The sequence below is a fragment of the Staurois parvus genome, unplaced genomic scaffold (assembly GCF_062004578.1).
Source record: "Staurois parvus isolate SC_StPar_1 unplaced genomic scaffold, SC_StPar_1.0 ptg000465l, whole genome shotgun sequence".
Lineage (NCBI taxonomy): Eukaryota > Metazoa > Chordata > Amphibia > Anura > Ranidae > Staurois > Staurois parvus.
In genome coordinates, this window is record NW_028318261.1 from 1,015,360 (window position 1) to 1,039,445 (window position 24,086).

Consider the following 24,086-nt stretch of genomic DNA (forward strand, 5'->3'; position numbering starts at 1 on the left):
TTATTGAATATGCTTAAGTATTTCACTTTGTGACTTTTTTCACTGGAAAATTAAATTTTACATTATTATTCGATATTTATACAAGGTTAATGACTTACCTGATATAGCAAATCCACTGAAGCCCACAGCTAGAACAAGGAAAGAAATGGCTACTCCTCTGGAGTGTGAATATCCGACAACTAGAAGAAGAGTTGCCTCCATACCAAAACCTACAAACAAAATATTATATATAAGAATTACCAGTTATCCTTTAATGTTTGATTTAAATTTATTTCAAGAGTATCTGCCATATGTTTGCATATTCAATGCCTTTTCTTATAAGCTAAACCCCTGACTGAAAGAAAAAAATAGTCTTCACTCAGGTTTACATATTGTCAGCAATTAAAACTGTGTTTGAATATGCCAACTATTCAATTACCAAACTACTATATATAATGACCTTTGAAAAATGTGCCTCATTTGTAGATACAAACCCCATTCTTCTTTCTGTTGATTTCCAAAGATCAGGACAATCTTAATGCTTGATATTAAAGTTTTTTGATATCCCTAAGTTAACTAGTTAAGGCTGCAGTCTTAAAACTAATGGATTTTCCAAAAAAAAAAAGGACTGCTATGTCCCAAACTTCACTGTTAACCTACATTGAAAAGACCATGTCATGCCCAGCTTCAGTATTGATTGCTTTTACCATCAATACATACCTCCACAGTTCATCATTTTACGGACGTTGGTTGTAGACATTATTCTTTTGGTACGTAGGAAGTCAGCTATTTGCCCTCCAATGGGAACAATGATTGTCATTACCAAGTGGGGTAGTGCAGAGAGAAGACCAACCTGTAAGACAAATATAAAACAAAGGATCATGAAAAAAGGAAAGAATGTTTAGTGCAATAAAGTAAAGTCAGTTGTTGAATTTTTTTTCTGTTATGTGTGTGCTCCTAATGAACACCATACCTAGTTCTTTGGCATGGTTTAATTATATTTACAATAGAGGATAAGTGCACCTAAGTTATAACCCCTTATTAGACCTTATACCCCTTTTCTCTATTGCAATCAGCTTTTTGGCTGTGGAGCCCATCCAGAGCCACAGGAGCCATCTGGCTACATGCAGATTAGACAGAGAAGACAGCCTGACATATGTACCAAGTGAGGATGGGAACCACCAAAGACAATGGTATCAGTCTGCTAGCATATGTGCCAAGGTGTTGTGGGGACTTCCATTTTATTCTGTAGTACTTCCTGTCATCATCACAGCAGATTGCAAACTTGATTCTGAGTCTAACCAGAACCTGGCCATTGTCAGTATCATCTTAAGTGTACCTATTCTTTAATGACACATCTCATTGTATTTGGATTGCAATGGATGCAAAATGAGCAAGGATCTCCCTGATAAGGCAGGGGTAGGCAAACTGCATCCCTCCAGCTGTTGTAGAACTGCAAGTCCCATCCTGCCTCTGCCTCTGGGAGTCAGGCTTGCAATGGTCAGTCTTCCCATTATGCTGCTGTCATCTTGCAATGCTTCATGGGACATGTAGTTCCACAACAGCTGGGGGGGCTGAAGTTACCCACCCCTGTTGATAAGTGGACCGTCGCCTAGATCCAAGTCAGTATAAACACTTGTTAATTTGCTTTCTGTAGCGCTCAGTCTACAATAATTTACACTGCAGTATGTCTCCTAAACTGAGATCAACAAGGACAGCATAAGCAACTCTCTAGATGTGAAGCCATATTGGCTAGCTAGAATCACATGACTGTAAATGGGCTGGGCTTAGCTAACACAAGCAGAGGCTGCTCTGTTTCTTCTGCAATTACATGTACTTTCTGAGAATGAAGTGCTTTATTGAAGTCACAGTTCAATATCTACCTTGGATCCTGGCACTTTAGACATTGACCTAAGGGGTGTATGATGTTTACCACAAATGTATAAATTTGTTTTAGTATATTTCAACAACTCAAAATTACATCACCACAAGTTGCAATGCTGTAGGAGGAAGTATATCACTTGATTACTTGTTGATAGAAGTTTTATCAATAATATCCTCAGCTAACCCTGTTAAACTTGCTTTTAGGCTGTGTTTTATGGCTTTAATGTTCTTTACTAAGGTTTTATTCAAAACCACATGACAACAAAATTATTTATTTACAGAGAATATTGATCCCAACTCGATTTAGAAAGTTAATAATATAGTACCTCCAGAAAGAACACCATACCTTACTGATCTCAAAGCCAAACACTTCCTCAAAATAGGCTGGCTGGCTAATGAGCAAGAGATAGAATGTCCAACTGCGGCAAAAATTGGCAACGATGATTGCGTACACTGGCATAGAGGTGAAAAATTTCCGCCAAGGTGCCTTAAATTTCTGCAAAGAGATTATTGAATATATAACATTATATAAACTTAGTTTAACTACATTCTCCAAATATGCATACAGTATATTTACATTTGTAACTTGATGTACTATATATGCATCCTTCCAAGACTAGCACAAGCAATACTACCGCTGATTCTGATGGTAATGCCATTCCTTAGTGAGCACTTTCATCTTCGTTCAGTCTTAATCCTGGTTCAATGACTGACTAGCCCAGAATAAGGCAACTCCTGTGCATGCACACAGGAGTTATTCCATCCTGGCACCAAGGCATTCCAAGAATGTACACTGAACTGCACATGCATACAGTTTGCAAGCAGGCAATTCCAACACCACGAGAAATGCAAAAGAAAAGGACAGCTAAGATAGACCATGAGAGACACATAGCAGAGGAGAGTAAAAAAAATACCAAAGAATTCTATATATATATTAATAGTATTAAATAAACTATTCTCCTTAGTTTTTACTAAAGAAAAGGAGGGGTTTAATAATCATGACTGTAGCATTAGGGAGAATGATGCAATAACAGAGAATCAACATGGGTTCATGAAACAGGGATAGTGTCCAGCATACATAGCAAGACCACAGATATGAGTGAGATAGGGGGGCTCCAACCACCACCCCCCCCTCCCCAGAACAGCAAAGGTGCAGAGCAGCAGCTAGTGCTGACAACTATTCTGGGCACCTGAAGCAGGAGCAGCTCCGCTGCCTGTATATTCAGAGTCAAGGAGGCTGCTCCTCCCTAGTTCCAGTCACATGAACCAGCTGAGGGATGACCTTACTCTGAACTGTCCTTTTCTATTAAGCGTGTTTTATGGAGGGGAAGGGTCTGTACTGGAGGTGAAAGGACTGTACTTGAGGGGAGAGCTGTACCAAAGGCGGAGAGCTGTACTTGGGGGAGGAGAGCTGTGCTGTGGAATCTATACTGGTGTGGGGAGGGAGATTGCACTAGAGGGAAATTTTGATTTGGGGCGGTAGGTAATTGTTTCCTGTACTCTGTCTGCTGACTTGTGCATCTCTGAACTATGTATGTTACACACTCCTGACCTCTGTAATCTGTACTTTACATACTCCTTTCCCTGCTTTCTGTGTCTAGTGCACTCCTGGCCACTGTACTCTCTGCTTTACTTGCTCCTGACTTCTGTACTCTACACATTAACACTCTTGACCTCTGCTGTCTGTGTCTGCTCTCCTGACCCCTGCATTCTGTGTGTTACTTATACCTGACTCCTGCATTCTGTGTGTTATGCACCCCTGAGTCCTGACCCCTGTAATCTGTGTGTTATTCACTCTTGCCCCCTTCCCTGTGTGCAATATGTATTCTGTACATTATGCACACCTGTACCCTGTACTTTGTGCGATATGCAACACTAGATCTCTGCAATCTATGCATTATACACTACTGAGCCCTGCACTCTATTTCTTAAACACTACTGACCCCTGTGATTTGTGTGATACGCAGCAAGGTTTAAGCCCCTTCCACTGTTAGAGTTCTTTGGCAACATGTACAATTCACTGCTTCATACACAGGTTGGGTGACCTAAAGTTGACCCCCTTCCCCATGAAAAACATTATCTACAGCCCTGGTACATAGTAAGCTTTTATGAAGTGGTAAGTTAAAATCTAACAGTTACATTAGTGATAGAAAGAAAAAATACAATGGGATCACTAAAATGAAAACTGGGCACAACACTTATGTTAAGGGAGAGCTGGATGTAGCAAACCACTTAAACAATTACTTTTGTTCAGTCTTCTCAGAAATAAATTATACTAACAATAAAAAGTTGGAAAATCATATTGGTTCTAGTAATGATAGTTCATTTTTAGGATTTCTGGAGACAGTAGTAGCAGAGAAACTGGCTCAGTTAAAGATTAATAAAGCAAATTTTATGGTATAGTTCATAGAGGCCCCCAACTAGGAATGATGCTCTGCAGGACCTGGTAATCTCAAACCATGCAGAGCTTATTACTAATGTCCATATAAAAGAACATCTAGGTAGCAGTGACCATGACATGATTTCATTTATTGTTACAAGAAACAACAAGCACAAACGGGAAAAATAAAAACACTCAACTTTAGGAGAGCTAATTTTCCAAGGATAAAAGCTGCTCTCCAAGACTTAGACTGGGAGGAAATATTGGCATTGATGAACACAACACAGAAATGGGAGTTCTTCAAAAAGACTGTATGTGAACACACTGCAAAATATATTACCATGGGCAACAAGTTTAAAGGACTAAAAATCAAGCCTATGTAGCTTTATGGCCAAAGTTAAAAAGCTATAAATAATAAGAAAAGAGCTTTTATAAAATATGCTATCATCCTTTAAGCACAACAAAGAATATAACAGAATATGTAAAAAGGAAACCAAAAATTGAAAACGAAATAAAGATTGCAAAAAATATCATGACAAACCTTAAAAAGTTCTTCAAATATATTAACAGCAAAAAGGTGAGGTCTGAGCATGTAGGCCCTTTACAAAATAATCTAGAGCGGGTGATTGGGAACAAAGAAGGCAAATTTATTAAATACCTTTTTCAGCTCTGTGTATACAAAGGAGCATGAGGAAGCTCTTGTCCATAATGGGCATGGTATTGACACAGCCCCAGATGATCCACATTGGCTGACAATTGATATGATCCAGAAATATTTAGACAGAATAAAGGTGAGTAAAGCACCTGGACTGGATGGCACACACCCACAGGTCCTTAAAAAATTGAGCTCTGTCATTTCAAAGCCATTGTTTCTAATTTTTAGGGACTCTTTAATGACTGGCATAGTACCACTGGATTAGCGTAAGGCCAATGTGGTGCCTATATTTAAAAAGGGATCAAAATCTTTACCAAGTAATTATAGACGTGTTAGTTTAACTTCTATAGTTGGGAAGATACTGGAGAGTTTAAAAAAAGACCACATAGATGAGTTCTTGCTTGAAAAAAAATATTTTAACCTCCCTAGCGGTCTGATTATGTCCATATTTCTGTGCTCTAAGTGGTACTTTTTTTGCATGGAAATATGTATTTTTTTTTTATTGTAGACCTGTAATTTTTAGGAATAACTCAGTGAAATCTGTCCGAACAAGAGTCTAATAAACATCCCGGGTATGTTAAAATTTGAAACACGAAATCATAAATTATAATTTAATAAATAATCATAAAAAATAATAATATAATAATAAATGTAATTAAATAATATAATCAAACCAAAAACACTGAAATTTGAAATATAGCACCATGTTCGCACATCCCTGAGCAAAAGTCGCAAAACGTTTTCAGTGTCTGATGACAAATTTCCCCACGAATCATTATCACTCAATTCTGCAAGTGGTTCTAATTTACTATCGCTGTTCTCTATCTGGTCTAAAGCCGCTTTTGACCTAAAGGGACACTTTTTGGATGCCATGGACGTTTCTCAGTTTACAGGCAGAAAGAACAGTAAAAATGCAGGCAGGGCACAGGACAAAGCACTCGGGACAAAATGTATGTGAAATGGTTTGATACAGTAATGTTTTACTATGTGATTTTAGTGAATTTAGTGAATGTCACTTTTACAACTTTCAAATTTCCCACCAGTTCCGTCCCCTGTACGTCCCGACATCGCATGGGACGGAACCCAGAAGACAGATGCCGGCATCGGCCGGAGGACATTACAGGGGACACTGCAGAAGGGACATCGAGGGAGCGCAGGACAAGGTAAGTGCATAAGAGATCCCGGAGCAGTGCTGTGCAAGGTATTCCCAAGTGTAGCCCGGGGATACCACTTGTGGTGCTGAAACTTTACCCCGAGCTACACTCGGGAATAACACCAGGGAAGTTAAGCAACAGACAGCATGGATTCGTGAAAGACAGAAATTGTCAAACAAATCTGATTTCTTTTTATGAAGAGGAGATCAAAACCTTGGACAGAGGAGTGGCGGTGGACGTGGCAAAAAAGCATTTGACACAGTTCCCCACACATGGCTAATGTGTAAGGTAAAGTCTACAGGCTTGGAAAAATCCGTATGTAAATGGAAAGAAAACTGGCTAAAAGATCGTATTCAGAAAGTAGTGGCTAATGATTCATACTCTGAATGTTCTAGGGTTCTCAGTGGTGTACCCCAAGGTTCAGTGTTGGGACCCTTACTTTTTAATATATTCATAAATGATATAGGGTCTGGGATTAAAAATACCATTTCAGTCTTTGCAGATGACACCAAGCTGTGCAGTGGAATAACGTCCTTACAGGATGTCTCCAATTTACAAGCCAACCTCAATGCACTGTTTAATTGGGCAACTATGTGGCAAATGAGGTTTAATGTTGATAAATGTAAGGTTATGCACTTGGGGCTAAGAATATGCATGCATCATACATACTAGAGGGGGTATAACTGGTGGAACCAATGGTGGAGAAGGATCTGGGAGTTCTAGTAGATCATAATGTCATGCCAAGCTGCGGTTTCTAAAGTGAGCAAAATCCTCTCTTGTGTTAAACGCTTTCCAGCCACCCTAAAGCAGATATACGTGAGTTTGCATTTCCGGGAGGGGGCACATGTGAGCCACAGATGCGCCCTATCTGTGCCGCCATTCGTGTCTGCGGCTGTCAATCGGGTGATTACCTGCCGGCGCCCAGTGATTACCGAGCATCTCCCTGTCAGTTTGGACACACTGCTCTGGGTGGCTGTGCATAGCACAGCCATCCAGAGCAGTGTGATTACAGTGAAGCACACAGACACCGCCCCCCCAGTAAAACACTCCCTGCACACAGTTAACCCTTTGATCACCCCTCATGTTAACCCCTTCCTGCCCAGTGCCATTAGTACAGTGTCAGTGCTTTTTTTAAGCACTGATCACTGTATTGGTGTTACTGGGGATGTCAGTGATACTAAGTCAGTTCCTCCCATTGTCAGAACGTCCGCCGCAGTCCCTCAGTCCTGCTATAAGTCCCTAATCGCTGTCATTATTAGTAGAAAAAAATTTAAAAATTCCAGAATCTTTACCGCCATTTGTAAACGCTATAACTTTCACATAAACCAATTAATTTACACGTATTGGGATTTTTTTAGCAAAGACATAGCAGAATACATTTTTGCCTAAATTTATGACAAAATTCGATTTTTTAAAATTTTTTACTGGGCATTTTTAATAACAAAAAGTAAAAAATATTGTTTTTTTTTCTCAAAATTTCCAGTCTTTTTTTTTGTATAGCGCAAAAAATAAAAACCGCACAGGCAATTACATACCATCAAAAGAAAGCTCAATTTGTGGGAAAAAAAGGACGTAAATTTCATTTGGATGCAGCATTGCATGACCGTGCAATTGTCAGTTAAAGTAACACAGCGACGTAACACAAAAAAATTACCTGGTCAGGAAGAGGGGTAAATCCTCAGGAGGGCAAGTGGTTAAAAGTGGCATAGACTCCAAAGAGAGAGAGATATCATATTACCCCTGTACAAATTATTAGTAAAACCTCATCTGGAATATGCAGTTCAGTTTTGGGCATCAATTCACAAAAAGAATATTGAGGAACTGGAGAACCAAACTGATAAGCGGCATGGAGGAGCTCAGCTATGAGGAAAGATTAAAGGAATTGAATTTATTCTCTCTTGAGAAGAGGAGATTAAGGGGGGATATGATCAACATATATAAATACATCAGTGGTTCATATAGTGAACTCAGAGTTATTCATCCTGAGGTCGTCACAAAGAACAAGGGGGCACTCTTTACATCTGGAAGAAAAGACATTTAATCTCCAAATACGGAAACGTTTCTGCACAGTAAAAGCTGTGAAAATGTGGAATAGACTCCCTCAAGATTTGGTTCTGGCCAGCTCAGTATATTTCTTTAAAAAAGGCCTTGATTCTCTCTTAGATGCACATAATATATCTGGATACTAATATTTACAGGAAAAGTTGATCCAGGTAATATCCGATTGCCTCTTGAGGGATCAGGAAGGACTTTTTTCCCCTGCACGAGCAAATTGGATCATGCTTTGCTGGGGATTTTTTTTTATCTTCCCCTGGATGAACTGTGCGTATAGGACTATAACTTTTTTTTAAGGTTGAACTAGATGGACGTTTGTCTTTTTTTCAGCCAGAGTAACTATGTAACTATGTAACAATGGGCCCTGATGGTATTCATCCCAGAGTAATAAAAGAACTTCAAGGTACAGTTGTTAGACCATTAAATTATCTTTTTAATCAATCTCTTCTAAGAGGAGAAGTTTCCCATGACTGGCTTACAGCTAACATTGTGCCTATCCACAAGAAGGGTAGCAAGTTAGAAGCTGGCAATTACAGGCCAGTGATTTTAACATCAGTTGTAGTCAAGTTAATGGAATCACACCTGAAAAGAAGGATCACTTAAAAACACAGAACTTGCTGGATCCAAAGCAGCATGGCTTTACTGAGGGCAGATCTGGAGGTGTCTGTAACATGTAACATGATTTGGTACTACTGGAAGATTAGTAAAAGAAAGTGGAAATTGCAGTTCAATGTTTCTAAATCTAAAATAATGCACCTAGGGAAAAGAATCCCTTGAGAGAGTACAACATTAGGGGTACAGTGCTGGCCAGCACTTTAGAGGAAAAGGACTTGGGGTACTTATTTCAGATGATTGCAAAATGAGCAAACAACGTGGCCAGGCAGTGGGGAAAGCAAATAGAATTTTAGGATGCATCACTAGAGGGGTCACCAGCAGGAGGAAGAAGATCCTCATTCCCCTATATAGATCTTTAGTTAGACCTCATTTAGAATACTGTGTCCTGATCTGGAGGCCCCACTTACAAAAAGATATTGATAAGATAGAATGAGTCCAGAGATGGGTAACAAAAATGGTGAAAGTTCTGGGGGATAAAACATGAAGAGTGACTTCAGGAACATAACATGTACATTCTGGAGGAAAGAAGTGAAAGGGGAGACAAGACTGAAACCTTTAAATACATCAAGGGGATAAATATGGTTCAGGAGGGCAGTATTTTCACCATGAAACCAAAATAAAGAACACGAGGATATGACCTTAGACTAACTGGAGGAAAGCTCAAAACTAATCTCAGAAAGCTGGAATAAACTTCCAGCAAAGGTAGTGAACCAGCTAACAGTAAAAAGCTTCAAACAAGCATAGATCTATACTCAGACAAAAAAGTTAACAAAAAAAAAAGAAAAAACACACATCCCCTCTTATGGCTGATTGGTGTTTTTTAGGTATGATTTTACAGTTATTTCCATAAAAGCATGCCTGAAAAAGGAAACAAAGTGTTTTCAAAAACTTGTTCCTAAAATTATATTCAGCCACATGAAAGGTATTGCCTACTGTTGCTTTCCTTTAGCATAATAGAAAAAGAAAATGTAGCTTACCGCCAATGGGTTCATGAAACCTGTGCTTTCTCCAATACTCTCCTCAATGTATCTTCTCTCTTCTTCTGATATTGTGGGATGTTGTGCTGGACTCTCATAGGAGACAAGAATCCAGAACATGTACCAGAAAATACCAAAGCTCCCTGTGGATCAGAAAATGATTTCTTTAAAATATCTATTGATCCATTATGGTAGCTGGACATTTACAATAGAGACACTTAAAAATACAGGTTGGTATACTAACAGCTTGTGATCCTATGCGCTCTGTAGATTTTTCTCCTACTACTTTTCTCTTGGAATAAGGATAGACCATCATCAAATAAAAGAAAGGAAAAATCAAAAACAGGGAAATAACCATTTTTCCTAATAGTGGCCTGTCAAAATTTTTACGCTGACAATTACCTATGAATATTTGAAAGTGTATATAGGTGGGGTTATCACATTGAGAGCTGAGTGGCCACCTTAAAACGTTACACAGATCCAGACCAGAATACAATTCTATAGCTTTTCTTGTGACGCTGAAAGTGCATCTATTGTATAGGCAAAAATATTTTCAGTATATTTCTGCAATTATTCACGTCTCCATGTTTTATCACTTTTGTTTTAAAGAGAGTTAGATAGCAACTCTAAAATGTGTCTGTACAAACATTATATTCAGTCTAGAGCAGGGGTGGACTGACAACTCATGGGGCCCCCGGGCAATAAGAGATAATGGGGCCCCCTATGTCTCTGCCTGCACAAAGCCACACCCATACAACACCCCGCCTACATATTGCAGCTCAGCTGCATAGAAAGGGCATTAAAAATCATTTAAAAAAATAATAAAACAACGTCATGGGATCCCCCTCCATTCATACCAAGCCCTTTGGGTCTGATATGGGTTTTGAGGGGAACCCCCACGCCAAAATAAAAAAACATGGCATGGGGTCCCCCCCAAGATCCGTACCAGACCCTTATCCAAGCATGCAGCCCGTCAGGTCAGGAAAGGGGGGGGGGGGGGGAACGAGCGATCGTGATTGACGTTGGATCTACTTTGGGGGACATTCTTTTATTTTTCTTCTTTTAATAAAGAACTGGCCAAAGACTGTCTCCTGTCTTTTTTTATGCTACACTTTTTTTTTGTGAATGGATAACGGTACCATGTACCCCATACTCATTCACAGAGGGGGGGGGGGTGGGATCTGGGGGCCCTCTTGTTAAAGGGGGCTTTCAGATTCCGATAAGCCCCCCGCCCACAGACCCCCACAACCACAGCCCAGGGTTGTGGGGAAGAGGCCGTTGTCCCTATCAACATGGGCACAAGGTGCTTTGGGGGGGAGCCCCTCCACCCCAAAGCACCCCCCCATGTGGAGGGCATGTGGCCCTGCTGGGCTGCATTTTTGGATAAGGGTCTGGTATGGATTTTGGAGGGACCCCCACACCACTTTTTTAATGTTGGCATGGAGGTTCCCCTCAATATCCATACCAGATCCAAAGGGCTTGGTATGAATGAAGGGGGGACTCCACGCCATTTTGTAATTATTTTTTTAATTGCCGGCAATTCTTTCTTTTTAATTCAGCTGTCATTGGGGAACCCCACTGACAGCTGAAACATTAACGCATGGTTTTCATTGCTAAAATACAGCATGACTTGATAAAATAACTCATGCGGTATTTTAGTAGTGTTTTTGTGCATTCAGGTGTTTTTTTTCTTAAAATGCTATGTGGTATCCTACCGCATACTCGGATGCGGTAAGATACCGCTTAGTGAATTGTGCCCAGTGAGCCTCTCACCGGGCCCCCTACTGACCCCAGGTCTTCGGGCAATGCCCAAATGGTCAGTTTGCCCTTGGTCTAGAGTCACACCTAATCGCTGAAGTGTGGTCTATTAAAGCACATGTATTTGTGGGTGTTAATGTGCACTGTGTTGGGCTAATTTAAAATAAATGGGCTTGCACACATCTCAGTGGACCAGAAATCAGAGCTGCACCTTGACAGCACACCACACTGGTGGCTGCACTTTCGTCAGCAAGATGCACTGGAATGCCATTGGGAAAGAATGACACTTCACATCATCGTAAGCAGCGTGTGCACTGCATGTTACTGGAACGTGCACATTCCAGCAAAGCAATAATGTAAATGGCACACCAGACTAATAAAAGTGTTGTTTATATAGTTAGAAATAGTCATTAGCTCCACCTATCCTCACTTAAAAAACTGTGACCCTTGTCTGAAAATATGCAATTTGGGTTCAAAGGGGCACAATTTGTCACATGATGGGTGGCACCTACCTGTAATCCCAAGAAGTCACCCTCAGTGACTCCTTATATATTTATATTTTAAAGCACAGAGTATGTAATTGTACACTCCTGGTTTTTTTTTGTCGTGATGCTGTAACTTACCATAGACATAGAACACTGAGCTCCATCCCGTATACTGTACTAAGACCCCAGCCAAAGGCATGGCCACCACAGCTCCAGCATAGGAACCTAGAACACCATGACAATAGATAGAAACATTTAATACCAGATCTTCTACAAAATCTTTTCATGTGCTTATACTGTATGTGATAAAAACACAATTACTGGCTCCTCAAATTGCTCTTTGGTGCAGTAGAGCAGGGGTCTCCAAACTGCGTCCCAAGGCCGGATATGGCCCCATTTATCTGGCCCTTGGGGCACTATTCCTCCCACTGAGACCAACAATGGGGCAGAACTTCCTCTATTGAAACCAATGATGGTGTACTATTCTTCCCACTAGAACCAATGATGGTGTACTATTCTTCCAACTAGAACCAATGATGGTGTATTATTCTTCCCACTAATACCAACCCTGAGGCCATGTTTATTCTCACTGATGCTGTGACCAGGACATTTTCTATCCTCACTGTCCCTAATCTGGCCCTCCTACAGTCTGAAGGACCATATACTGGCCCTTTGTCTGAAAAGTTTGGAGACCCCTGCAATAGAGGATTATTGTGTAGTGGGCAATCGGCTCTATTACTATAGTAAAAAAGAGAAACATTCCCAAGGGCAAAAACAGCAGAATAAATGATAAACAAATAAATAAATAAATAAATAACCAACCAACCATTCCATACACTATACAAAATAAAAAATAAATGAGTAAATTAGTAAATAAAGATTTGGCTTTATATATACAGTATATACTGTACTGTCATGTTTCACATGACTGTCATATGCCTTTAAGTGTTCTCTATATCTTGTCTCTGCTCCTCCCTTTCCTTTGGTTTAGTTAATGCTGTATAGATAGCCCACTCCTTTTCCAAGAAATGCATTGCAGCTTCTAGCTTCATGTCATGAAGCAGGTCACATTATGATCTTTAGACCTATCAGATGTTCATTGTTGTAAGATTATTATGGAATAAACTTCACAAGATCAACTAGATGTCTTCTGAATTAAGTCACTGCCTGTGATATTCAACTGAAATTGGAGTTATCGCTATCTCATCACAACTGTAAGTTACAGAGATCACACTTTCAATGCTTAGATTGGAGAGACAGAACATGTACCCAAAGCTGCAATTTAAGTAAAGCATTACCCAATTCACCCCAGCCTGGGAAACAATACCTTCCTGATCCCCCTAGAGCAGTGTTTCTCAACTCCAGTCCTCATGGACCCCCAACAGGTCATGTTTTCAGGATTTCCCTCAGATGAAACAGCTGTGGTAATTACTAAGGCAGTGAAACTGATCAAATCACCTGTGCAAAATAATGGAAATCCTGAAAACATGACCTGTTGGGGGTCCATGAGGACTGGAGTTGAGAAACACTGCCCTAGAGGCAGTTGGATATTCCCTGGATCAACCAACCCTGGTGTTACCTATAAATGTTAGCATCCACTTATATTTTCTGCATTTATGAATGCATCCAGCTCTTTTTTTTAAATAATCTACTGAGCTGCACATAACCAGTTCTTTAGGGAGTCTATTCCACATTTCCACATCTCCTACAGTGAAGAGGTCTTTCTATGTGTGCACGTTAAATCTCTTTTCATGCAGATGCAAAGAGTGTTCCCTTTGTAATGACCTTAAAGTGAATAACTCTACAAGTTCACTATATGAACCGCTTTTGTATTTATACATGTAGATCAGATTCCCCTTTAATCACTTCCTCTCAAAAGAGAATAAATTCAGTTCCTCTAATCTTTCCTCATTGCTGAGCTCCTCCATGCCTCTTGTCAGTTTGGTTGCCCTTCTCTGCACTTTCTCCAGTTTCCCAATGTTCTTTTTGTGAATTGGTGCCCAAAACTGAACTGCGTATTTCAGATGATGTGTTACTAATGATTTGTACAGGGGTAAAATAATACCTTTCTCTCTGGAGTCTATACTCCATTTAATACAAGAAAGGATTTTTCTAGCTTTCAAAACTAAATCATGACAGTGCATGCCATTATTAAATCTATGATCTACCATAGTAATGTCCTTGATGTATGCATCAATCGTAAGTTCAACTCGAACATCGGCCATTCGTGTGTTTGGTGAACACACAATTGGTAAGGGCGCTCAGTGGGCTGTTCGCCTGTCGCGCCCCACAATGCACTGCGCTCTGACAATGCATTGTGATTGGCCAAAGCAATGTACCTGACCACAGGTAAGGTGCAATGATTTGGCCAATGACAGTATAATTGGGTGGAGCTAGCAGTGACATTACCAATAGCTCCGCCCAATTGTTTACATTTGACCGGCAAATGTCAGATAGCAGCGAGTGCTCGGTCGGTGCGGATGGGTCAGCAGGTGTCGTTTTAATTTTTTTATTTTGCGAGTTGGCGGCTTCATAACAACGCTGGATGCTGTGATTGAGGATGGATTACGATTCTATGGAACCATTTTTTTGGCATTTTTTTTTTAAATAAAGTCAAAAAATGGTTGTGTTTTTATTCAAATTTTTGCACTTTTTTAGTGAAAGGGTAGGGGTACTATGCACACTCATTCATAAGGGGGGGCCAGGATCTGGGGGCCCTTTAGTTAAAAGTGGCTTCCAGATTCCAATAATTCACCCCGCAGACCTCAACAACTACAGCCCAAGGTTGTGGGGAGGAGGCCCTTTTCCCCATCAACATGGGAACGAGGTGCTTTGGAGGAAGCCCCCTACCCCAAAGCACCCCCCGTGTTGAGGGCATGTGGCCTGGTACGGTTCAGGAGGGGGGGGGGACGAGCAGCATGGCCTGCCAGGCATGTGCTTGGATCAAGGGTCTGGTAGGAGCTTAGGGGTACCCCATGCTTTTTTCGCCCATTTTAGTGGGACTCCCCTTAAAATCCCACCAAGCCCAAAGGGTCTGGTATGGCTTTTAGGGGAACCCCATGCACTCCACCCCCAATTTTTGGGAGGTGAGGTTCCCCTTAAAAGTCTTAGCAGACCTAAAGGGCCTGGTATGGCTTTTAGGGGGAAGCTCATGTACTTTGTTTTTAAAATGTTTTACTGTGGGGTCCTTCCTAACCTTCCTACCAGACCTGAAGGGTCTGGTTTGGATTGGGGGGGCCACACTTTTTTTTAATTAAAATGTAATTAAAAAAAAAAAAATGTCAGTTCTGCTGCAGCAGGTTCTATACATTGTATAGATGTGCAAGTAGTTTAAGCTGACTTTAAGCAATGAAAAATGACTGCCCCTTTAAAAATGGTACTTTTTGAAATTCTTTTTTTCACTGATTCATGTCCCTCAGGGCAGTACCCAAATCCCCATACCTCTTTTATGGCCAATAACTTGCATAAAAGCCTTCAAAACAGGCACTTTTGAATTTACAAGTTCCAGTCCTATATACTTGCATTATGTTAGAAGTTTGTGGTTGAACTTTCATTAGGTTCGAATGTTCGACCGCGAACCGAACAGGTGATTGTTCAGACCCCTGGCCAGATCTAGGGGGTGCTGGGGTGGGCTATGCCCCCGTAATTTCTTCTGCTGAAGAAGCTGTCTGTGGCAGCTCACACAGCTCAGACTGCACACTCCCCCCTCCCCTTCCCTGCACTGACAGATCGATGTACACTGCCTCCTCCTACCGGCTCCTCCTGTCTGCCCCACCTACACTCCAATTCCCGGCCAGTGCTGTGCCCAAGAAAATGTGTGGGTGGAGAATTTGAAGCACTGCAGCCAACTACATGTTGCCTGCAGGATTGATTCCTCTGTCTGAGCCTGCAGAGACCAGCCTGGGTGAGTGCGCTAAGCTCTGCACTACAGCTGAACTCTCCCCATCTCTGCCTTTCTTTCTCCCATCTCTCCCTCTTTCTATCTCCACCCCCTTCTTCCCCCCCTTCTCCCCCACCTTTATCTCCCCACCTTCTCCCCTACCTCTATCTCCCCCCTTCTCTCCCCACCTTCACTCTCCCTCCATCTCCCTCCCTTCTCTCTCCCTCCATCTCCTAGACAACAGACTCACATTTAAAAATCCACTTTTCCATATAATTTTATATCTGGAGATATGAAAGACTTACAAGGAAACCAGGCATATATTCAGATCGGTCACTTTAATACAGTCGCCTGTTATCTTACACCCCGTAGTTGAAGTCTACAGGAGAGCAGAAAGCCATATAGTTCTAGCTGAAATAGGGAACTATGCCATGTTTCATATCTAGATGTTCAGCAGATGATTCTGCCTATTAATCTACTAGTGGCTAGGCTGTTACATGCACCTAGGGTAGGTTATTGATCATGATATAAACTGTGAGGGATTTTGGTTCTAGCTTGGGTCTCTGCCTACAACAATCTCCCCAAATGAGGCGATTGGTTCTCTGCTTCAAGGAGACACCCTGCTGAGTTCCTAGAAAAAGACTGTTATTGTCAGGAATGGACTCGCCAATGGTGGTGGGACTCACCTGCCTTGTGGACTGCAGTACCAAGGCTGGCCAGCGGGTACTCTCAGCAGCCAGAATCTCACTTCTGCAATCAGGCCATCACCTGAGGCTGATTGCAGGAGGTGTATTTAAGCAGGACCAGACCTGTGATCAGTGCCTTGGTGATGTTTCCCACGAGCCCCTGTACCTTGTATCCTGTGTTCCTGTTCCTCTGCCTATCTGATTTGTTGCCGACCCTGCCTGATCCTGACCTCTGCTGACTTCTCCTGCTCTGACTCTTGGCTCGTCCCTGACTATTCTTGTGCCTACTCCTATGCTGTTTGACCTCCTGTTGCTGTACCTTGGCTCGTGACCCATTTACTCTTTGCCTGCTGCTTTGTACTGATCTGCCTCCACCGTTACCGACCCGGCTTGTCTGACTACGCTACACTCCATACTGTCATCCATCCATCCCGCACGGATCCAGTCACTACTGTCCAAACCTGCCAGCCCCTTCACATCAGGTTTTCCCCCGGTACATACCCTCAGCGGACCCCTCTACCACAGTTGGGTGCACTCAGGGGCCGCGACCTGGTCTCAGTCCTGCGCCAAGTCCATCCCCACCATCAGGGGCTCTGGTGAAAAGGCAGACTGGGGCTTAGACTCCGCGCCCTGGGGAATCCTGTTCTGTGGGTTGCTAGAGATCCCGCCGGGCGGTGCCTGACAGTACCTTACGGCCTGCCTGACCATTCCACCTCTCCAGCCTGACTACGCCTGTGTTCCAGAAGCCTGCTGTTTCCCTGTGTCAGTCCACACATCTCTGGTCATACCTGGATCCCTGACAGTTATGCTTGGAGCAGGGAGTTGAGTGAGTTGAGTTGAAGTTGAAGAATTCTCCCTTTTAACACCAGGAACCAACTTTGGGAGATAAGGCACCCTTTTGCTCTGACACTTGAAAGCTGCTTAAACCAAGGCTTACGGCAAGTATTCTACCTCCCTAAACTTCTTTCTGTTATCTCTTTGCTGTGTTATTGCTCTCTGTATTTATATATATATATATATATATATATATATATATATATATTGGCTACACCTTTTTCTGTAGATACTTTTATTGCACCATTTTGACCTTTTTAGTAATAAATCTTATTTTCTGAAAAGTGTTGAACTGAATCCCTGTCTCTGAAGACCGCTAATGTGTGTTTTTAAACCTCTATATATCTCTGCCTGCGGTGACAGTGGTACAGTTGTGGCCAAAATTATTCAACCCCCACTGAAATTGAGTGTTTTGGCCAGTTTGACATTGCTTTTGATCATTCAGTCATCTTGCTTACATTTACATTAAAGAGGCACTTGTAGGTCAGACAAATATAACATAACAGTTATAATGAAATAACCACAAATGTCTTTTCTGTGCTCACAGCATTATCAGTTTTATTCAACCCCCAAGTGACATTCAATCTTAGTACTTAGTACAGCATCCTTTTACAGTTATAACAGCTTTTAAACGTGAAGCATAGCTTGACACAAGTGTCTTGCAGCGATCTACGGGTATCTTCGCCCATTCTTCATGGGCAAAGGCCTCCAGTTCAGTCACATTCTTAGGCTTGCGCACTGCAACTGCTTTCTTTAAGTCCCACCAGAGGTTCTCAATCGGATTTAAGTCTGGTGACTGCGATGGCCACTCCAAAATGTTCCAGCCTTTCCTCTGCAACCATGCTCTAGTGGACTTGGAGGTATGCTTGGGATCATTGTCCTGTTGAAAGGTCCAACGTCTCCCAAGCCTCAGGTGTGTGACGGACTGCATCACGTTTCCATCCAATATCTCCTGGTACTGAAGAGAATTCATGGTACCTTGCAACCGCTGAAGCTTCCCTGTACCTGCAGAAGCAAAACAGCCCCAAAGCATGATTGACCCTCCACCATGCTTCACAGTAGGCAAGGTGTTCTTTTCATCATAGGCCTTGTTCTTCCTCCTCCAAACATAGCGTTGATCCATGGGCCCAAACAGTTCTAATTTTGTTTCATCAGTCCACAGAACACTATCCCACAACTTTTGTGGTTTGTCCACATGGCTTTTGGCATACTGCAGTCGACTCTTCTTATTCTTTGGAGACAGCAAGGGGGTACGCCTGGGAGTTCTGGCACGGAGGCCTTCATTACGCAGTGTGCGTCTTATTGTCTGGGCTGAAACTTCTGTACCCACATCTGACAAATCTTTTCTCAGTTCCTCAGCAGTCACACGGGGACTTCTCTCCACTCTACGCTTCAGGTAGCGCACAGCAGTCGAAGTCAGCATCTTCTTTCTGCCACGACCAGGTAGCGTTTCAACAGTGCCCTTTGCCTTGAATTTGCGAATGATGCTTCCTAAGGTGTCTCTTGGTATGTTTAACATCTTTGCAATCTTCTTATAGCCATTGCCCTTCCTGTGAAGAGAAATCACCTCTTCTCTTGTCTTCCTGGACCATTCTCTTGCCTTCACCATGTTTGTAACCACACCAGTAAATGTCTAGAAGGAGCTGAGTATCACAGTCATTTTAAAGCTGCCTAATTGGTGCTTATTATGCTTGATTGCTGCTCGGTGACATCCACAGGTGTTTTCAATACCTGATGGAAAGCACCTGTATGAACCTCTGTTCTTCAGAGTGGTAGTCTTTAAGGGGTTGAATAATTGTGGCAATGAAGAAACCACATAAGAACCATTTACTACTGTATTACATAAACAATTGATGTCATTTTAGTTGCATTTGGGTAGTTACAACGTCCTTGTAGGATTTGATTCTGAATACAATTCCAAATGTACACTATAGTCCCTAAACCCCTTTACAGCATTGGGGGTTGAATAATTTTGGACACAACTGTATACAGATGATTATTCAAACATCATAGTGTATTGCTAATATTGCCAAGTTTCCTCTTTCTCTGTACAAAAAGGAGGTGGTGGCAGTGTGAAGGGTTAATTGCGTAATTAACCTGACCCAGTAACAATCGCTCTCAGACTGCAGGTACACAGATTGTGGTCCATTAGCTGCAAAATCTTTGTGCATAGTGCAGCTGGGCATGGCATTGTTACGCACGTGACAGCACAGTTTTAGATTGGCTAGTCCTTTGGTCACGAGTTGGTGAGAAGGGCTGGGGCTCTGACGCCACGATCGTCACCCCCCCCATCTCCCCCCTTCTCTCCCCGTGTATCTCCCCCTTTCTCCCCCTCTCTCCCCCCACCTTCTCTTCCCCACCTTGCCCTCCCCCCTCTATCTCCCCACCTTCTGCCCCCTCTATCACCCCCTTCTCTCCCCCCTCTATCTTCCCACCTTCTCTCCCCCCTCTATCTCCCCACCTTCTCTTCCCTTCTATCTCCCCACCTTTGCCCCCCTCTCTATCACACCCCCCTCTATACCCCCCTTCTCTCCCCCTCTATATCCCCCCTTTCTCTCCCCCCTCTATCTCTCTCCCTTCTCTCCCCCCTTATCTCTCTCCCTTCTCTCCCCCCTTATCTCTCCCCCTCCTCTCCCCATCTGTTTCCCTCCCCCTCTCTGTTTATGTTAACACACAGGGACAATTTTAGTATTATTGGGAATGGCCGACAATCTGAAGGCTGGATAAACTGATGGCGTTATTACTCATAAATTTGTGCTGCTTCTGTTTAACCCCTTCCTGCCCAGCCCCAGCATCCCTTCAGGGCAGCGGTTCTCAACCTGTGGGGCGTGACCCCTTTGTGGGGTCGAATGACCCTTTCACAGGGGTTGCCTAAGACCATCGGAAAACACATATTTTCGATGGTCTTAGGAACCGAGACACCGCTCCTCTATCTGTCTCCAGGTGGGTCCGCCCACATGCAGATACACCCACATTTCCCTGGACCGCGATGTGTGGGCGGGATGACATGCCGCCCCTGTCATCTGGCCACACCCCCGGGATCACTCAACAGCTCCGCCTCCTCACCGGTGATTGGCCGCTGGAACTGTAGCTCATCCCCCGGATGAAGTTACGAAATCCCTGTAGCGCTACGCGTTGGGGAGGGGCAGTGACGTCATCGCACATTCTAATGGTGATACGGCGAGTACTGAAGGTGTGAGGACACACACCGCTTTCTTTGTTTGCTCTGCAAAGTCACAGCAGTTTGTATTTATACAAAGCGCATATGAATTGTTTTAAATGTGAGTGCATTGGGAAGCACAATTAAAGCTCTTTTATACTTGAGATAAGGCACCATATGCTATATTCTTTTCTTACATGTAAATTATGAGGAGTACAATGGCAGAGGAATAAGGAGTGAATCAAAGGAGGGAGTATCCCTCACAGCCCTGCAGTTACACAGGCTTTCAGCATTACTCCAAAGATTCAATCTACATTGTGAAGGAGAGTATATCCATCTAAGCTGAACATTCACTGTTGCACATTGGGACAATTTTGGTATACTTTATATATTTTTTGGGGGGTTATATTTTTGTGTGATTTTTTTTTTTATTTTTTTTATTTTATGTTTTTATATTTTATATTTTTTAATTTTTACTTTGATAATTCATATTTTTTGGATTTGTACAATTATATGATGAATTTATTGGAGGCTTATTAATGGAGAATTTGCACAATATCTGCATGTGACACAATAATGGATTGAGAATGTATTATTCCTTTTATATGAAATTAGTCACATAATGTAATTAATCACGATTGATTTATATTTTTTATTCTTAATTTATAAGCACTTAGCACTTTTTAGTGGATCATAGAGCGCGGTTATTGGTTAAAATAGTTTTTGATAAACGCACATCACATGAGAGTGGGCTTACAAACCAGTGATCTAGTATTTATAACTCCACAATTTACTCCGGTGGCTCGCAAGTTAATTTGTTAAATGTAGCTCAGGAGAGGCACATAGGCGGCCAATCACCGACGAGGAGGTGGAGCTTGGAGAAGCGAGTTATGAGGAGGAGAGCGGCCGGAGAAGAAAGACAGCTGACTGGTAAGTATCTGTACTGTGCAGATGATGCTGCTGCAGTCAGGTATGCTGGCTGTAGATGGGACAGGGAGGGAGCGAGCCCAGGCTGGAGCAGGGGTCAGCAAGTTAAGTATCATTGGTGTCAGTGGGAGGAATAGTGCCCCATCATTGGTATCAGTGGGAGGAATAGTGCCCCATCATTGGTGTCAGTGTGGGAGGAATTGGGTCACAATCAGCAGGCACTGTGCCCACAGAAAGCAACTGAGTATAGAATTTCTTCCACAGCCACAAAACATCACAGTGGCAGTATGTGTACACCCCAACCCTGTGTTGCCAACCATCCATAAATTTACAGACAGTTTGTATAAAACAGACACTTTTCTCCTATCTGAAAATGTTCATAGACAGATAAAGTGCCTGTAAAAAATCCCTTTGTCATGTGCTCTGACTGCCAGACTCTGATGTAATGGGGCACTCGGCCAAACTCTGATGTAAGGGTTCAATTTGCTGAACTCTGATGTAAGGGGGCACTACGCCAAACTGATGTAAGGGGGCACTCTGCCAAACTCTGATGAAAGGGGGCACTCTGTTGGATTCTGATGTAAGGGGCACTTTGCTGGATTCTGATGTAAGGAGGGAATCTGCTGGACTCTGATGTAAGGGGGCACTCTAGACTCTACAAGGAATAGAGGTGGGGAGCACTAAGAAAAACACTATAGTGGTGTGTAGAGGAGGACAATAGTTGCAATATATGTTTGCGAATGGCTAAGGTCCTATAGATAGTCCATATGTTGGTACAAAGTTGTTGGTATGGAAGATTCCAGTGGTACTAATAACGGACTCGCTGCCAGCTGTGTAAGAGTGAAGCAGCTCTGGCAAACAAGGAAAGAGAAAGACAACGGCGCCGGTCTAAGTGTAGATTATTAAAAACCATAAGGTTTAATAAAAGCATTGCACTCACAAAGGTCAGTTGAATATGTGCATACAACAGGGATGAACCACTCGGTGGTGGTGGATCACGGATTTACTTATTCTGACCCCTGTACTCTGTGCATTATGTATAGATATACATAGACCTGACCAAGGTGTTCAATTTCTCAACAGTTGCTGGTTTTAATGGCGTTCTTCTTTAAGGTAGGCTCAGTGAGGCGGCTCAGACAATGTGTTGAACATAAGAAAAAAAAATTACTCGATTCTCATCCACAAATTTAATGTGGATGGGGAATCACTCCCACTGAGGTCATGTGTTCTGACAGCGAAGAGACTTCAATGCTACCAGAATACACTGATCAGTGCTGCCAGCTATAGCCAGCGGTGCTAATTGTGCAGAAATTTTCCTAGAGGCTGATAGTACCGAAGTCGATTGGTAGATAGACTTCTGTACAACCAGCCTGCCCATATATGGATCGAAATTCAACAGGTCCCTACTGAAGCAGATTAATTTTAATCCAAGAATGACCGCCTAGAGCAAAAATATCCTTTTTGTGTGTATAAAAACATAAGTAATGGAAACAATGAATTAAAAAAAAAAATGTTCCTTTGTCCTGAGGTTTATTTGTGTCTTTGAGACTGTCGGCTGTGGCACAGTATTTAGTATTTTGTGGGTATGAGGAGTGTGGTATAGGTGTGCATTGTATACAGCAGACACAGATTCTGTTAATTTAAGACCCTCTCACTGGCCAGCCACAGAACTTTTTTCCCTGTTCTTTCCAAAGGTGCCCCATGTCTTTCATGATCCCAGTCTTGCTCATATTTTGTCATCCTGTTTTGACTTTTTAATTGGAAAGCCATTCAGATTGCTCATTATGAGTATTGTTAATATCGTCAATGTTTACAAATTGTTTATACTGTTTAGAGGCTAAGCTCGCCTTTAAAAACATATTATATGTCCTGTGCACTACTGACCCTTGTACACTGCCATACTGACCCCTGTACACTCTGCTGCTGACTAACCATCCTCTGCCCTGCTGACCCCCTGTACACTGGCCTACAAACTGCTGACCTCTGCAATACACTACCATACTGACCCCTGTCCTCCACACTGCTGACCACCCATCCTCTGCCCTACTGACCCTCTGTACACTGGCCTACAAACTGCTGACCTCTGCAATGCAATACCATACTGACCCCTGTCCTCCACACTGCTGACCACCCGTCCTCTGCCCTACTGACCCTCTGTACACTGGCCTACAAACTGCTGACCTCTGCAATGCAATACCATACTGACCCCTGTCCTCCACACTGCTGACCACCCGTCCTCTGCCCTACTGACCCTCTGTACACTGGCCTACAAACTGCTGACCTCTGCAATGCACTACCATACTGACCCCTGTCCTCCACACTGCTGACCACCCATCCTCTGCCCTACTGACCCCCTGTACACTGGCCTACAAACTGCTGACCTCTGCAATACACTACCATACTGACCCCTGTCCTCCACACTGCTGACCACCCATCCTCTGCCCTGCTAAACCCCTGTACACTGCCCTACAAACTGCGGATCCCAGCAGTTTGCTCTGCACCCCCATATCAGACTGGCTAGATCTGGCCCTGTTCGGCCCATCACTATTCTACCTGAACACCAAGATCCTTCTCCATCATTGACTCCTTAGGTGTTCTCCTCCTAGAATGTATGATGCATGCATGGTTTAAGGCCCCAAGAACATAACTTTACATTT

At 42.6% G+C, this 24,086-nt stretch overlaps 1 protein-coding gene across 1 annotated transcript in view; it reads right to left on the bottom strand.

The window, feature by feature from the left end:
- The window catches only part of SLC17A7 (solute carrier family 17 member 7), a 170,204-nt gene that overhangs the window by 12,746 nt on the left and 133,372 nt on the right, over positions 1 to 24,086 (bottom strand). The window contains exons 6-10 of the mRNA XM_089689002.1: positions 12,081 to 12,167; positions 9,700 to 9,842; positions 2,210 to 2,359; positions 700 to 832; positions 99 to 209 (exon numbers count right to left, since the gene is read on the bottom strand). Of these exons, the coding sequence (XP_089545128.1) occupies positions 99 to 209; positions 700 to 832; positions 2,210 to 2,359; positions 9,700 to 9,842; positions 12,081 to 12,167 (624 nt within the window). The remainder of the gene's footprint in view (positions 1 to 98; positions 210 to 699; positions 833 to 2,209; positions 2,360 to 9,699; positions 9,843 to 12,080; positions 12,168 to 24,086) is intronic.